General features: G+C 36.5%; 1 protein-coding gene across 4 annotated transcripts in view; it reads left to right on the top strand.

Annotated features, from left to right (window-relative positions):
• Positions 1–18,374, top strand: part of FTO (FTO alpha-ketoglutarate dependent dioxygenase) — a 244,272-nt gene that overhangs the window by 37,116 nt on the left and 188,782 nt on the right. For all 4 annotated transcript variants that reach the window (XM_035336521.1, XM_035336523.1, XM_035336524.1 and 1 more), the window contains exons 2-3: positions 6,015–6,092; positions 12,641–13,301. In XM_035336521.1, coding sequence (XP_035192412.1) covers positions 6,015–6,092; positions 12,641–13,301 — 739 coding nt within the window. The remainder of the gene's footprint in view (positions 1–6,014; positions 6,093–12,640; positions 13,302–18,374) is intronic.

Here is an 18,374-nt window from a genome sequence, read left to right as displayed (position 1 = left end):
ATTACTTATGATAAACAATGTGTGACTAATCTACGCTCAACTGGGTAAGAAAATTGCCAGTTCTGTTCCATTAACAGCCATGGGCCTAAACAACAATGTTGCTGTAGGTTAAAACAACAATTAAGTGGCACTTAACATATCAAGGTGGGGAGAGAGGGGATACAGTTAGCAAAGACACTTCTCACGCCTTGCCAAGCTGCTTCAGTGCATAAATTACCTTTTGGTTCAGTTGTGCATATGCACGACCGGTCTGTGTGTGTGTACCAAAACTGGGGCCTGCAGATTTATAAGAGAGGACAGGCAGGAGAGGTTGAAATTAGTATGCAAAGGCAAACAGTACCTTCACAGGGAAGATATAGAGCAGTCTTTTAAACAGCTGCTCACTTAGAAATTGGTCTCTGTGTGCATTACAGACCGTTACGTGGCTTTTCTCCTGACCAGCTCACTCAAACGGCGGCCTACTGCTTCGGTAACAGGCGGGAGTGAGGTGCGAGGCAGCTGCGCTAAATAACAGCGCTCTGAGGTGTAGGGTTGGTATGGGCTGGTATCTTTAGTCATAAATAATGAAATATTAGTGAGTTCTTGTCATAAATATGGAAATGTTTCTGGCATATAGCACCATGGGGTAGGGCGGAAGAGCGGTAGGATGCAAAGTGTGGTGTAACATGGTCATATTGCCTGCCAGTGGCTGTGATGGGCAGGATTATAGGAAGAATGTAGCATGGACAAGGCAGTTGGTAAATTTTGAGTATAATGAAGGGTAATCTGGAAATATAACTTTTTCATGTGAATAAATGGTGCTATAAAATTGGCCAGTCCCTTAAGATCTTTTAATGAGTGGCATTTGCAGAAATAATTTGAAGAAAAAAAATTCCGAAATCTAATATATGTGATAATGGAGAAATAAAAGCTGTAATAGTGCATTTAAAATGTATTTTTTATTACTCTAGGTTCGTTTCTGACATAACTGGTTTTAGTGAGCCACTTGAATGATCTTGGTTGCTATGAAGTTTTAATAGCTAACACTTGGAAAGCCTCATAGTTTAAAGAAATGTCAACTTCAAAAATCACATTCCTGTCTTGAATAACTATCCTGAATTTGATCTTTTTTTTTTTTAATTTAAAGATGTGAAAGTATGTTAGGGGATAAGGTTGTGCAAGTTCCTGTAAAGCAGTGGCTTTTTTTCCTAGATGGGACCTTAGTATTATCACAATTCTGAGCATATAAAGTATTTAATCTTCTTCCTTTATGAAGCCCTTGAGCTCTCACTTCAGAGCACTAATGCTTTTCTTCAAGAACGGCTTGAGGTAAATCCACATAGCTAATGTAAAAACAGCAACAACAACTGCTAAACCAGGCAGACCCTACCATGTGTCCTCTTGTGAGGAACAAGGAGGGATTTATGGAAATCTGGAAGTCTGCATCTGAGCTTGTGGTTCAGAGTCCTCTGTCATGAGACTGTGTTTTCAGTAAGACCTGCCTTGCAATCCCTGATAACCTTTTGGAAAACAAAAGGCTGTTGGGGAAAACAGCATGAAGATGGAGATGATATTTTCTTATGCTTTAATTAGAGGCCTTTAAATTAAAAAAAAAAAAAAAAAAAAAAAAAAAAAGAAAAACAGGTGCCCTAGGAATTTCTGCAAAAACATTGGATTGCACTGAAGACAAGACTTAAGTGTCTGGACTTTACTAATTGTCATCCTGCATCAGTTTTCTCAGCAGTGTAAAATTGGCAGCAGACTGTCAGAATACAGAGGATGTTTCCCAGCGTGATGTGTGTACGTAAGCATTGCAAATAAGGAATGTCTAAATGGGTTAAAATGAGTAATTGTAAGAATAAAAAGAAAAGAGGAAGATAAATGCAACAGTGAGATACTCTGAATTATCTTCTTTCATGCATCTTTTCCATAGTGTGGTTCCTCTCTTGCTTTATTCTGCACGATGCTGATTGTAAGGGGAAAGTAAATACCCTAAGCCTGAATGCAGGGTTGTTTGCATCCCCTCATAGGTTGGGAGTGCACATGTCAGTTTTGGAATCCTCTCTTTTCTGTAAAATCTTATTTTGGGGAAGTAATAAGATGAGTCTTTCTAGAACAATGAGTGATAGGCATGTTTTAGGGGATCTGGTAGTTTGAATAAATTATCTATTTTAACTGTTCATAAGAGTGAGTGCTTGTTGTATAACTAAAAGCTAACATCTCTGAAATATTTCATAGACATTGTGTCTGTCTGTGTCTTAGACTTATGACTGATGTCTTACATCTGCATGGGATGCTTCTCCAGGCCCGGGTAGATTACTTGGTGTAGAGAAGCTGATGTTTTCCCCTGAATTTCTGAGAAATGCAGGACAGCAGACAGCCCCGGGGCGTTATCTTGGAGGCGCATCCTACTTGCCTTGACTTATGTCTGCCTGTGTGTATAAACACAACTTAATAACTTCTTGAGTGCATTTTATGCAAAGTACTGGAAAAACAAAGTTTGCTTAATGCTTTCAGTTTTGTTATGCATTAGGAATTGTTGAGATGCTATGACCTTAAGTTTGTTTTCTGTACTAATTCAGGTAATACTGCAATACACTTCCAACACAGTTCTTTCTCATTGTGTTGTTCCAGCCAAAACAATGATCTATAAATTGGAAAGTGACTGTCTTCTGACTTGCTTGGTGATGAAACTAAGTGGGAGTTCTAAGTTTGAAGCACAAGCCTTTGTAGCCTAGATATTGAACTCTTTGCCTTACAATTAAGAGAGAAATGAAACCTTTTGAGAACGGTATTGACACCCTGCAGGGAAATATGTCAGCTGCGAAAATTTTTACATTGTCATGTTCCTTCACCAGAAAATACCATTAAGTCTATCTTTTCCTTAATATCACTTAATTTGAAAATAATGAGCCGTGTGTGTAACAGTACTGCATTTTGGCCTGACTTTGATATATATTAGCTGTGTTTCTATTAGTTTTCCTGGTCTGTAACATGCAGCGCATTATTTCTATTACCATGAAGTTACTTGTGCAGGAAAAAAATGTGCAGATTGGGCTTGAGAGATTCTACCTATTACTCTTCCACTTGCTGAATTTTACAACCAACCATCTCATTAGTATGTCCACTTCTAGTAATAAATGGGCACATATTGTTAATATCTGCAAGAAGGTAATTGCATACTCTAAAATTAGGTATTAGTGCTTCTGGTACTTGCTCTGTTCTCTGAAAGCCCAAGTGTGACTCTTGAGAGGTTTCTTGAACAGTGAACGGTGCGTGAGGGTATTACAGGGATGGCGCACACCAAATTGTCTTTTCACATGTTGGCATTGCTAAGCCATGCGTAAAAAATCATACTGGCATTTAAAGCATGAGAAACAATATTGATATCTGAATAAACTGTTAGGCTGTTAATAATTTTTCAAATGTAAGAATACAATTGAGAAAAATATTTTAAAGATACTAGGTACCTGCAAGTGAAGGCATTTTTGTACTTAGGGGTTTACCTGTTAGAAGTGCCTATAAGCAATGCTGATGTAACAGTGCTTAGACTTGGCATCAGGCAGCCAGTATAGCTAGATCTTCAGGGTTTTTTTTGGAGGTATTTGAGAATAGCTTGATATTTTTGACATCTGTGTGACAGCTTCTTGCATAAGAGATGAGCAGCGCGTTATACCACCCAGCTGCGTGTATTAGTCTGTGCATCAAGCTGAGGAGCAGCACTTAGCCAGATCTGACAATCAGATGGGAGCTACTACTACCTATACACAAGGGTGCATTTTAATGTGGTGTGCGTTTTGCCAAGAGCCTGGTACTTGACAAAGAAATTGTCAGAATCTCTCTTCTTCCCACCTCTTTTTTTCCTCCCAATTGAGTCCATGTTGAAATGTAGGATTTCCATCTGCAGTTTGTTTTACTTTGCATATAACAAAGGTGGTCTAATGTGTTTGGTGATTTCATGCAATAAAATTGTAGCAATCTTTTTTGGAATATGCAGTGTATTAGCACATCATTTTCTCCCAGCTTAATCTAAATTTGCATTATGTTTGGTTTCACTGATGACTTTGTGTCAATATGTCATGTGTCCCCAGTGGAGACTAGAGGCCTAGAGAAATTACATTTCTAGTTTTCAAATTTCAGTGCTGCTATTCTCAGTGTTGGAAGAGTTAGTGAATGGCAGATTGTGAATATAGAGATGAGTATATGAGAACTACCTGCTCTAATTTTAGTTTGATGGGACTGGTAGTTCTTAACCTTAAAATTTCTACACTTCTTGCTGGATTTAAGTCTGTCATTTGCCTTGATGCTTAAATTTGAAGGAATTGTGAAATTTCTGCCACAGGATAGAATGCATATTAATGTGCTTCATAGGTTTGCTATAAGCCAGGAGTTATTGCATGTAATAATATTACTTTCTCCCTTTTTTAAAGATAGAATTCTCATTATTTGGAAAAAACTATTTTACACCTGTATATAGGACGTATTAAACAGGTGTAACCCAAAAAGATTGATTATGATGAGGGAAATTTATGAGAAAAGTACAAAATGTTGCTGTTTAACAATGAATGCTGCTCTTGGTAGAAAAAACGATTTGCAGTGAGATCCAGGTGATGAAATAAGTTGCTGTTCCTGCATAATCTAGTTCTAGAAAAGTGTTTGTTATACCCCTTTTTTAACCTATCGCATTTTTTTCCTTTGCGTCACCACTTTATTGTTCTTTTAAAAACTGTATTCCATTTCCATCTGGTCGTTGTCTTAAAACATAAGTTTTGAGCGAGCTGCAACATCATTTTTTTCTTCTGGTGATGTTTCTGTGGTTGAAAATATTTCAATAAAAATGAGAATTGGAATCCTTTTGTTGTCTGAAATATTCAAGCACTATGGCAAACATAGGTTTATGATCTTGGATTGTATTTTTATTAGCAAGTTTTTGGTAATGAATGAAACGTGAAGTTTAGTTTTAAAGGTTTTTAGCCGTATTTGAAGGCTAAAAAATGAGGAAGAAATAAGGGGAAAATCATGTAAATTTTCTAGGCCAGTACTTCCATTGTAACAAGTTAACACTTCTGTTGATGTCTACTTGTATCATGTCAATGTAGTGTCTGACTGTAGATTGATAAATGTGGATGACCTTGTCATAGATTGGGATTGCTCCGCTCCAAAAATCTGATGGCTCATTTCAAGCTTCTCTTGCACTTTCAAAGTCCTTAGCTGCATGCTTAACTCTATAATGTATGCAAAAATTCTAATTTTATTAGTAAAACATGGAAGAACAGTTTTTGGAAAACCAGGCTTTTTCTCAGCAATTTATTTGCAATAGCATTAACTAAATATTGGTGGAGACACTCCTTCCAAAATAGAGGTGAAAACGGAGTTAAGAAGAAAAAGGGGCAGAGAGAACCTCTTCAGTCAGCTGGTTCTTAGCTCCCCTCCAGCATCAAACCAGAGTTGTGGTTAATCTGCTGGGACAGCAGTTCTTGAATAAGGCATTTAGAATATGTCAGGTTGTAGAGGCAATAGTTTGCAGTAGGTGTTTTGCTTGTCTTTTTTTTTTTTTTTTTTTCCCATTCATACACCCATTTCAGGAATCACTTTAGAATGTGGCCAACATTAGGCTAATTATTTTTAGTGAAGTATGCTATTAAGCCGTTCAGTGGAATATGAGCTTTGTACCTATCGGACCCACAAACTTAAACAGAAAAAAAAAAGGGGAAAAAAAGAAAGGAGAATCAAGAGTCAAAGTAGGAATAGTGCTGAAGATGGTTTTTCATCTGTGTTGTAAGGACTGATTACCTAAAGAATGTAAGAGGAAAAATACTGATGTGCTCTGAAACTACTTAACCTGAATTCCTGTTAAGTGGAAAAGCTTCACTAATCTCACATCTATTTTTATTTATTTAAATTTCCAGAATTGAAGGTAGTAAGAGCAGTAACTACATGTTTGTCTTTTTATTACAACTATTTTGATACTTAACTGTGTTTTTTATCTTGCTTTTTAGTCTAACTCCATGTTTTAATGTTATTCCCAAAAACAGAAGAAAAAGCTTCTTGAAGAACTTGGAGAGAGTAGACTGCCATATATGACACCAGCCGATGCTGACTTCCAGCAGTTGGTAACGTATTATTTTTTAACTGTACTTATTTTAAACTAAATTGTTTGCACAGAACAACAAATACAGCTTTCTGATAGGAGACACTATGAACACGGATATGAAAAAAGTATCAACTCTTACAGTTCTTGCTTATGGCTGGTAAAGGTACTTTCAGACGGTGTGAAATAAGACCTCTAGCATCAGGATATTCAGGAATGAAAACTTTGGGAACCTAATTTATTTTTAGGATACTGGCCTGACCAGCTTTCAAACTCAGTCTTTAGCTTGCTTCCACGCTGGAAGCTATAGCAATATGTATTGAAAGACACTGAAATGAAAATCTGCATTACAGGAAGAAATGTCTTATTTTCTATTTTCCTGAAATGTTGTAACTCATGCAACAGTGGATCACTGTTTCTTATGCTTTGTTAAAATGAAGTACACATCACCATTCTTCTAATGTTTTTGTGACTTGTAAAGAGAATGTATTTATGGTTAGACAATGGTAAAATAAGAAAAATATTTATATAGAAATTGTTGGGTCTTTTTACATAGTTCTACTTTTATACAATAAGTAACCGTTGGGTTTTGCAGAGAAAATGAACTGTGGAACTGGAATACATGCCTCAGATGAAACCAAAAACAAGTGAAAATGAGCCTGGTAGCCCCATGAGAAGTAAGCCAAATGAGTGCACTGACAAGTACCATGGAATGAGTCAATGAATATTCTGTATCTGTGATGGATCTTTTCAGGTCAGCTAGAAACCATATGGCAGGGACTGCAAGTTCAATCAGATCAAATGGGAGCACAGAAAGATAAAAAGCCTAAGAAAGAAACTGTTAGTTTGAACAGATACAGCAAATGTGTTTACATGACAGACGTGTCACCTGTCTTGTATTGACATATGGCCCAAAGATGCGTATGGTAGCATAAAAATGGGTCTGACTTTTCCCTTGCAAGGATGCATTTCTCCTTTGCAGGATGCCAAGGCCAAGAAATGTTTCGTGTATCTCACACTACAGGAAAAGGAAGATGTGATTTTTTTTTGGTTGGGCACTGGATTGCAACTAAGAAGCATAAAATCAGACTGCGGTCTTGTCACAGGATTACACCTGTGATATTGAGCAATCTGTATACTTCCCTTACCTTTCCACTTTATTTCATTTGTGAGGTGGTTAGTGAAGGCATGGTTCTCTGTATTCCTGCCGTGCTGACCAAAGTGGCAGTAAGCTCTTGATTGGGATCCTTACCAGCTGTCAGAATAATGAGAACACATGACTTGCTGTTAACCAGAAAAACACTTCTGTGAGAGAGGGCAAGCAAAAGTGTACAAGAGCTTAATGGAATTATACTTTTTTGTTCTTTTTAAAGAAAAGTCATGCTTTTCAATCTTAAAACGATGTTCTCTTTCTGCTTTAAGCACTCAAGCAGATCATTGTTCTCTCCTTCATAGTCCTGTAGTATATTCCCTTCTGTTTATTTTTTATCTGCTTCTGTCAAGAGGTGCTGCTCCCAGCATCTTTTACTTTATTCCACATTTTACATCTGTGGTCTTGTGGAGCTGACAGGAAAAGAGAAGACAGAGCTGAGGCTGCTGAAGTGTCATTTCATTTGCTTGGTATCAGGAATATATAAATACAGAACACAATTGGAAGAAGATAAGCAGAGAAATTGGACATGTTCAAGCCTTAATAGAGTTTAGATTCATTGTGTTTGCATTATGTAGACTTACGCTTTCTGTGTAGTGTTTGTGTGTATGCTAGGTACTTTTAAGTGATAAACATCACAACATTCTTATGGTGATTGTGAAATATTACTTTAATCACAGCTATAGATATTACAAGTTCTGTGATGCTTAAATGTACTACACACTGAGTGAGAAAGAAGTGATATACATACAGTGATAGGATGAAGTTTAATTTTATAGTCTGTCCTTCCAGGAGAGAACTTCTTTAAGAGTCTGTCCTTTATAAAGCAGTATGCTTTGAGTGTGTTGGAACAGTCAGGTAGGATGAAATTCAAAACTATTGTGTACTAACAAGCATGGAAATGTACAATCTGGATGAAACTAAATTCTGTCACAAGCAAAACTTCACTGACATCCTCTTTCAGTGGGTGTCCTGCCTGATGAAGGATTTTAGTAATGTTCCTAAACCACCAGCTGAAACAATGTCATGTTTAAAGCTGAGTATGAGCAAGAAAGCCAGCTTAAAAAAAGGCCGTTTGCAAATATGTGAAGTAGAAACTGTCATTTCAAGATGTGTCAGCTTGCTTATCAAGGGTCCTTATTGCTGGTTTCCAGCTCTATCATCACTTGAGTTACCCAGTAGGTTGATTCTCTGCATTGAGTACCACTGTTGTAAGTAGATGCATGGCTCTACTTGAAATAGTGTGTGTAACATTCATATGGGGAATTCAGCATCAAATGTGCCTTTTTTGCCCTGTCACATAACCACTTTGTTCAGCGAACAGTGAGTTGACCTTTAATACTTGCTGTCAGAGTTACAACATACAGTACACGATTCTTCCCCCTTCCCCATCCCCCAAAAACAACGAGGTGTCCAGTGTGAACCCAGTGCTCACCCCGTGCTCTGATCTCTTAATGCTTTCCTTATGTTGGACGTGGCACAATGACTGGTTGGAGAGTTAAAGAAGTCCAAAGTGTTTTCGTGTAATGTGTCGGAAATGTGTTTCCACTCCCTGACTTCTGAGATAGCAGCGTGGTGTTTAGTTAAGGTAGAATCTTCAGTACAACGTGTAAAACTTAATGATAAAGTAGTTCTTAAGCGTGTAATCTTAAAACAGAACCTAAAGGTAACTTGCCTCTACCTGACTGGCTGGCAGGAAAATGTGGAAGGCATTACCTCTGCAGTTCAGGAGGGAAATACAATGTTGTTACCTTTATCAAATCTGTGTGCTTCCTTTCTAGTACGTGTTTTCAGGCATTTAGTTGCTTTACATCATAGTGTTATTTTCCTCCTTCTGTTTGTAATAATTGTTTGGAATTTCGCATCCGATTCATGTCAGAAACTCAGTGTATTTAATAATGTAAAAATGTGTAGTAATAATGACTTCTTAAATATGCCATAACAACCAGCTATCACATTACATATGCTGATCTGACCTGAGCACATCCTATATACAGAATTATTTAAAGAACTACTGGGATACTTGTATAGAACTGCTCTTTTAATACACATTTGCATAATGAAACAACTCGTGCAGTAATGATTTTATACATCACAGCATATAATGTGGTTCAGTGGGATTGTGAGGTATGTATGGTCTCTGTCAACCTATACCCCCACATCTGACTGCAGCTTGTAGCTGTAAACACTTCAGACTTGCCCTTACTACTTTCAGTGGTTATTCTGTGCGGATATTTTTCACTGTGTTGTTCAAAGGCTGCAAAAACAAAGCACTGACTGAAACAAATGAGACAGTTCGTGACCTCTGAAGGAATTGTTTCAGGCTTTTGGCAATTCTTTCTCCCGTTTATGTTCAGTTCTTTTAATGAAAGCTGGGATCCAGTATTTTGTGCTCTGGATTGTAGAGGGACCTTCAAAGTAGATATCTGGAATGATTTTCAAGCTTTGGTGTTTAAAGTTAAGCACGTAAATACTGTTGTCAGAAATTATTATCTGTAGATACTTTTATATCAAATTAATTTTTTTACCTTCTTTAGGAAGCTGCTTTTTGGAACCCATAAAAATGTGTAAAGAAAGGGAGCTTCACTTTAAAAATTCACAAGCAGTGGTGGCAACGTTTATAGACAAACTAAGATTTATTATGTTTGATCGCTATTGCTAAAATAGGCTTCCTTTTATAGTCACCTTCTTAGTAGAACCACAATCCTATAAAACCTCAAGTGTTGTTGGTTAACAATGCATTGTGATGCAAAAGTCTATTTTCATGCAGAAGAAAATGTGCATACTGACTGCTTGATTTGTATTTTTTAAAGGCACCTTTTAAAATTATTTTCCTGAAAGGCAGGTGAAAGTCTAACGTGGAAGTGGGAGTACTAGATAAAGTGGTTTTGAGTTGTGGCAGCAGGACCCTGCAGATGTAAGCTAATGCGATGCTTTTGTGGTCACGGGTTTAGTGTTGTTTAAAAGCATTTTGAACATGAGCTCATCACAGAATGCCAGAGTAAAGAAGTTACTCTCCATCTTTCATATAAGCTCCCTTTAAGTATTGGAAGGCTGCAACCACATTAGCAAAATTTTGGGATCAATGTTGTGCATCTGTGTGCTCTTGCCCTGTTGCCCAGTGCTTTCAGGTTTCACCTCAACTTATTTCTTTTCCCACAACACCAGCAGTATCTTCCTTTCCTCAGGGCAGTGACTGACTTTCTGACAAAAGGAAATGTGTTGTGAGTGCTTCTGAGCTTCCAACATACTCATTGACACCTGATAATTGACACTTTACAGCCTTTCCCTTACTAAGGGTATTACTCTGTGTGTTTCTTTCATCTGTTAAGGTTAATGAAATAAGTAGGAATGTAGTCTATTTAAGAACTTACTCTCTAGTCTTCCTCTGGTTTGACAAATGGTCTCAGCAGTTGTTCAAGATGATTTACAGGCAGCCAATAAAAGTTATGATTATGTACTACTCGCTTCCTTAGAAAGCCATGTTAATAAAATTATCCAAGACTTCTTGGAGTGGGCAGCAGTATTTCGCATTCAAAGCAAGATGCTGCTGATGAGCAGTGCCGTGCTTGGCTGGGAGTCGCTGCGTACACAACCTGCTGAATTCTGAACTCCAGCTGATAGCAGAGATAGGGTGGTCAGAGGAGGGTGGGAGGGAAGAGGATGTTACAGGTGGGGAGATGGGGGTAAAATAAGTTTGGAAACATGTATAATTAAAAAAAGGAAGCTAACTGGCATATGTTGAGGAATGTGAAAACAGGAAGGACCAGAATGTTGAGGAATATTTTGAAGATAATGGGATGCAGTGCAGCAGAATGGTGGCTTTTTTGACATACTATTCTATTTTATTTACTTTTTATTAATTACATCAGTTTTATTTTTTAAATCAGTCTTGTTTGTTCTCCCATTAGTTGACAAATAATCTCTACTAAATCAACAGATCTATAAATACTTCCAGGATCTTGGTTACCCTTTAAAAATTTAATGCAGTCTTAATCTTTTTACTGTTTTGAAACTTTCTGAGGTTCGTGAATTAAGGGAAATCGGAGTTAACTGTTAATGAACTACTCTGACCAGGCCTTTTAAAACTTTTTAATCCAAACTGTTTAGGGCTGTTGATTAAACATTATAACTTACCCACTGCAATAGTAATGGATCTGTAGTATTCCAAGAATTTCTTCCTAAATTACTTTCTTGTCTGCTGGTCACAGATTACTTCTACCTTTCACTTCCTTGGTCGATTTTCTGCTGTTCCTAGCTTTTGGTTTATGTTTAATTCTCTTGGCCTCATTTTTTCCCCTCTTTGTTTTAAAGGTGCTTTTATCTTCCCTGTAAAATACCTTGTCACAGGTCTTCCTTCTTGATTTGCGAGATAGAGTAGTTCATAACTATTATAGGTATTTGGTTTGTACGATTTTAGCCCCTGTGATTGTACATAGTACTGCTCTCAGATTTTTTACATCTGCTTGTTTACGCTACTGAATACATGTGTACTTTACTGCTTTGGACTTGATTCATGTTGGCTGCTGTTCAGTTGCTGTGATCCAGCAGTAAACAATAGCAATGTAAGGCTTAAGAGCAGAGAGATGGAAAATGCCAGACTTAAGAAGGTTCCAGTACCATAATGGAATTAAGAGCAGTGTAACCCAACCATTTGAATTGAGACTCTTCAGCATTGCAGTGATTTAAGAGATGGCAGAATGCTGTGACGTGTTGCCATCTAGCAAGGGGCTATTAAAATATTTATTGAGGAGAAAGTAATTCATATGGTTTTATCTGATTATATGTCCGTTTCATATGCTTTTATCCAAGATGGTACATCAGCAATTTATCTAATTGGTACCAGCAAAGTGGGTTTAGAGTAGGAGTGAGACTGACCAAGTATTTTCTAACCACTGAACCTGAATAATGAAAGTATGGGAGCAGACCAGGGTGTCGGTGTTGTGCTGTAACTTCCCTCCAAGTACGAACAAATTCAACTACAAGCAAAGAATTTTTTGTGGCTTTCATGATCTCTGACATCATTCCAAAATGATGTCAGCAGAAAGGTTATAGAAGTGTCATATTGCTATGAAAAGACACAAAGCTATCTATACTGCCTTATAAAGTTGATCACAAAGCTGTAGATGTCCTTTGATACATTTTGCAGTTTTAACAGAGTAGAGTTGCTTTTAGATGACACTTTCTCAATGTTGTGTTATGACATTAAATATTTGCCCTGGTGATACTCTGGTTATAGGCCGCTGTGCAACATGTAGGAGTATGAATATCAAATAACAAATAATGGCATCTATTTCTTTACTGTGTTTCAGACTCATGCTTGGTAGTCTGTGAACTTATCCCTGCCTGTTCTTGAATATATGAAATACTTTTGCTCATGTGGAAAAATAATTTTTGTTTTTCCTTGTTTTCTCTTTCAGTGGAAGACCAAGTATTCCAAGCTTGTTTTCAGAAAATCTGATACAGTACCTGAAGAGCTTCATCAGATGGTACAAGAGAGCTTTTTGACCTTGCGAAAACACGATTGTTTCTTTCAAGATCTTGTAAGGATCAAAGGAAAAGATTTTTTTACCCCAGTGTCTCGTATATTAATTGGAAACCCAGGATGCACTTACAAGTACTTGAACACAAGATTATTTACAGTTCCTTGGCCTACCGAGGGTTATGAAATAAAATATTGCAGTCCTCAAATACATGATGCTTGTAAAGCATTAATCAAACTTAATGACTACTTGCATATTGAAGCAGTCAAGGCATTACAAGGACAAAATTTGCTTGAGTCCAAAGAAACTGAAGATACTTCTGTAATAGATAGGGAGCAAAAGTTTGCTACTTCTCTTAGGGAGAAAGGGTCTGTCTCACAAGATCAAAGCAGTTGTTGTGTACCAGAGGATGACTTCACAAGTCTAAATAACAGAACATCTTATAACGTGACTTTATTAAATTATATGGATCCTCTACAAATGCTGTACTTGAAACAAGAGCCTTATTTTGGAATGGGGAACATGGCAGTGAGTTGGCACCATGACGAGAATCTGGTTGAAAGGTCAACAGTTGCTGTGTACAGTTACAGCTGTGAAGGTGAGTAACGGGAGGTAGTTTAGTATGACTTGACTAGTGAAATAAATATCTTCAATCCCTGAAGCTCTCTTATGCTTCCTTGTGTGTACATACAAAACCACACCTGCGTGCTAGAGTAGATTGGTCACTTGCATCTGTATACATTGTGGTACTTAAGATTCCTATTTTTAAGACCTATCTTCATTTCCCCTAACACCTTTGCAAAATATAGCTGTGTTTACTGCAGCTGGTTCTAGCAGTAGTTCTCTAAGTAGATTTAAAAACTGCTGTAATTGACTTCCTGATTAAGAGCCAACAAATCAAAATCTGTCAAATATCTATTTTAGGCTAAAACAGGAACATGTCTTCTGTCCTTTAAAAATGGTTTATTACAGTTGAGATCACTTTGTGTTATTAATCATATGCAGATGTGTTTCTGCTTTATAATGATTTTACTACTGTCCTTTCCTTGGCAGGATCATTTTGGGTTATTCTTGTGTAAAACTACTACTATATTTACTTGGAAAGTATATACGTTTTGTATCTACATGCTGTAGTGCCAATTCATGTCTCGTGAAGGACCTGCCAACACTTAGTAGTTTAGAAGAGTGCAAATTTTCCATTAAAAAGACATGTCTGACAGGGTTTGCAGGCTCTTACTTAAAAAACAATTTAAATGCAGTATTATGGGGAAAAATGTACTCGAAGAGTCATTAAATATTTTTTAAAGTACCTTTCCTATTTTAATCTTTATTTAAAAACAGAAATGAGGATATATTTTTTTCCTAGCAATTCTGAACAGAGCCTTGGATGTTTTTTAATAGCTTCCAGTTCTGCAAACATAAGATTAGAATTTAGACACCTGATATGAATTTGCAAATGATCCCTTATGTATCATAGCTTACAAGTGACTTCTAGTACTTCAAAAAAAATCCTTTCTTTTCTTCAAAACATGGGAAAAATTCACACTGGCTTTGGGTAGACTTTGGCTGAAGACCATTATGTAAAAATAATAGCTTGTGCTTTAATGTGCTTTCTATTGTCAGCTTTGAAATGAAGGGTCACTTTTTTACTTAACATTCAGTGGAAATCACAATGTGTACATTTTCCTGGACATAAAACATCAGCTTGCTTAGCAAACTGAATGAAAAAGGATTCCCTAACCAGTAGAAGTGTCACATTCTTTTGTAAGTTTTTTTTTTTTTTTTTTCTCAAGCAAAGAAGTTGCTATCTTATTTCCAGTAAGTATATTTTTCAGAAGTACTGTAGATACAGAAATATCTAGAAACATTTAAATTAGAGAACCATACACATGACAATAATAATAGTATTTGTGAAGATTTATGGTCGCATGCTTAAACTTTTTACTTCAACATAAAACTTGCTTGTGGAGGAGAAAAAAATAGTTGAGAGAGCTATAAATTAACAAAGAAGTTGCTATGTCTAGTCATTACTGTGTCACTTGAGTTTGCTTCTTGGAGTTCAGCTGGTGAGACAAGTAATTACACTGTTTTAAAACCACTGCAAATTTTATGCGAGACTTGAATGACAAGGGTGGAAATGTCTTTGATGTATTTACACCAAAAATTATGTAGGCATCTATGTGTAACAAGTGTGCTTTTGCCATGAAGTACAAGATGTTTTCCAAAATAAAAAAAAATAAATAAAAGGTTTTTAACCTGAATAATTTTTAAATGATGGGAAAACTTAAAAAAGAGCTTTCCAACAACTTTCTAACAGTTCTTTGTCACTTAAAAAAAAAAAAAAAAAAAAGCAAAACACAAAATTACCCTAATTATTGTGACTAATTTTGCAGTGATTCTAAAAGTTTTGATCATTTTTTATTATGTTATATGAATAAATAAAATCATTTAAAAAAATCTTTGGCAGGAGCTGGCAATGTTAACAGCTCAGTATAGCTGGAGATGGCGTAAAAGACACCTTTTTGGGAGGAAAATAATTTATGAAGTCAGATCTAAATCTGAAGGAAGTTGAGCTTCACTTGGTAGCTTTTGAGCACGGCTCAAATTGGTTCTATGAACTTTGGAGGGAGTTAGTGCCACATCTGTTTGAAGATTGTTGTTAAACCTTTGGAGAAGTGTATCTTGACTCTTGTTGCCATTTTCCATAAATAAGCTTGCTTTTTATGCCAGTATCTTTTATTGGTATTTTGTCTACTAACTCAGTATTGAGTTAGCATTGAATTCTCTCTTGAAGTATATACACTATGACAGAGTCATTACAGAGCATATAATAAAAAGAGTAGAGATGGTTGGAAAATTTTTGATGGAGCAGTTCTTCCTCAGAAAATGTTGATTAGATGGATTTTTAATTTTCTGGGATAAAATACTGATTCTGTAGGAACTCCTACATCAGGCATGGTGGTTTTGTTACAGCTGGTTTGATTCTATTCTTAGCTAGGTTGTGCATGTGTTGTCAGCCTGCTCTTCCCCTGGTTCTCTGGGGTCACTCAAGACCCTGAGGGTCTGTGGCATCTCCTTGTCTGGGGAAGCTGGGGCTTGCAAAGCTTCATGGCCAGTGCTCACACCTCCTGCCGTGGAGGCAGAATCCCCAGCTCTTCGCTTCTGGAACAGCAGGAGCCCTGGGAGTCAAGCATTCGTCCTGCAACCGAGATAGCTCTTTGGTTTAGAGATGCACATCTCAGTTTATATGCTTTTTTTCTTTTTTTTACTTCAATTTGCAGTTTTGTGTCATTTGTTACGTACTTATTAGATGATATTAAAGCAGTCACGACTGTAATTGAAACAACTTCATTTGCTTGTTCATTTGTTCACTGTTTGATGCTGTAGTGAAAGTTTAACGTTTGAAACTTTGATCAGTATTAATAGAATTAGAAACTTTTTAATACGCCAGAGAAGAAATTTGAGAGCCAACAAAAAGATACTGGAACAAGCTGATATTCTAATTACTATCACTGTTTATTTTCTTGTTTCAAGTGTCAAACTGTTTCATAGCAACTTCAAATGAAAGGCATTTAGAACAGCAAGATGGGATAGACATTTTTGCTCAGTGCTCATCTGACAAGTAATGATTTTTATTTAGAGTAAAATACATAACAGCACTAGGTTAAAAGAAGATTATCAATTGTTAAAAATAGGCTCTCATGGAAATTAAATGTTCCCAATTTGTGTGTATACTGTGTGAAAGTGCCTGAGTGGTAGTCGTGGTGCATAAGGCATATCCGAATACAATATAGAATGTGTTCAATTATGCTGTCACCAGCATTATTTGCAATTAATTTACTTTAATAATATATATTACCTAAAATGAATATGCGAGGAGAAAGATGTGGTCTGTAACTTGTAGATTTTGGCCAGTTTGAATTTATTTTTTGAGAGAATTCCATTTTTAATGATGGAATTACTCATATAATAGTAGATTTGACCTCCCTCCCCATTTACTAAGAATATATCATTATTCGTATTAGCTGTTGATTTCTTGAAGTTTTTGACTATCACTGATTTTCATCAAATCACCTCTCCTTCAACAAGGATGACAGAATATTCTTTGTTCTTGTTTTAGTGATTTTAGTCTTGATATATTTGGACATAGTATCCTAGATGGAAATAGGTAAGAGCAATGTCAGCAAATATTCCCTTTTTTGTTTTTGTGAACGTTAATTGCAAGTGAGAGTTAAAATGTTAGTAGTCTGATCTCTTGTGCTGTGGCTTTTCAGTTATAAGGCAGATGAAATTACTCTGGATAGAAACTCCTTCTTTCCTGCCAGCTACTGAAAAGCAAAGGATGGTCTGCTTTTTTCACTTACCTTGTATTTAACATGTAGAAATTGTCATGGGAGACTGTAAAAATTCCAGTGTATATATTTCATTAAACTTAGAAAATGTCCCCAAATACTTTTACATTCTGGAAAAATTTAAATCAATCTGTGAAGTGCTGAAGTTAATAATAGAACTGGATGTTTACAGTCCTTATTTGCAGAAATACATTGGCATTGATTCCATCCTGTAAGAAATGATGTCTGATTTAAAATTACATTTAGGATATAGCTTGGCAGTACAGTTTCAGTTGAATAGGGAGCACTTAGGTTTCAGAGTGCCAAAAACCTCTAGATTTTTGTGCTAAATAGCGAAGAAGCCTTTTGAGGCTACTTCTACTTTCTTTGTTGTGCAACAATAGCCAAACTAGATCCTGGAAAAAAAAGTTTCACGTTGTTCTGTACCTAACGGTGACCTGAACCTGCTAAGATCAAGTCTTAGAGCTGCAACATCTCTGGAATTTGCGCTGTCTAGTTAAGGCATGGCATTGTGGCCAATTCTCTACAGCTATGTCCTTCTTCCTGGCTCTGTCCTTAATTACAAGTTTGAGCTATTACATTGTGGCAAGCTTGTTTCCTAGTTGTACTATTCCACTTGGGGTGCAGGCACAAAGGTTTCTTGCAGGCCAAATTCTATAACTTTACTGAACAGCGTTCAAATTTGCAGATAGTTTTATTGTATTCCCATTAAGTGCTGCTATATTGGACCATTTCTATATAGTCTACTCCAAGATAAATACATGTTCTTAAGGTGCTGTGTATAAAGTCCACATGATTTACTCTCAAGTGCCTAAGGTTTAGATGCATTGAAATGTTTTCATTAAATGTGAGCTGTTATTATCTTAACATATGCAACATTCAGTCACACTTGGTGTGACATACAGAATTTTAGAATAACTTCTTGTTAGGTAAATTTTGTCAGTGCCACCCAGAGATATACCACAAATGCTAAAGTGTTTTTCCTCCCTCTTGCTTCTGGAAGAGCTTGTATGTAAAAGCTAGTGTCAGCTTGCTTCCATTTGTTACCAAAATAACATGGTAGGAGCAATCAGTTTCAATTGCTGCTGATAATTATAAGGTGCCATAATTGAGAATATAGAGAAAAGGAGTCTGAGCTACATTTGAACTCTGTACTTGAGCAATAAAAAATTTATCAAACTGCAAAAAATAAGTCATTTTAACGAGCACATTCCAAAGGTGCTGGATTTATGAGGAGACCCCAGGAAACTTTGATTGAAATTGCTGTCTCTGATTGTAGTTCTATATTTTATTGGTGCCATATTGTGAACAGTGCTGCT

The sequence above is a fragment of the Oxyura jamaicensis genome, chromosome 11 (assembly GCF_011077185.1).
Source record: "Oxyura jamaicensis isolate SHBP4307 breed ruddy duck chromosome 11, BPBGC_Ojam_1.0, whole genome shotgun sequence".
Lineage (NCBI taxonomy): Eukaryota > Metazoa > Chordata > Aves > Anseriformes > Anatidae > Oxyura > Oxyura jamaicensis.
The sequence above is the reverse complement of the archived record's forward strand: the minus strand, read 5'-3'. Positions and strand labels throughout refer to the sequence as shown.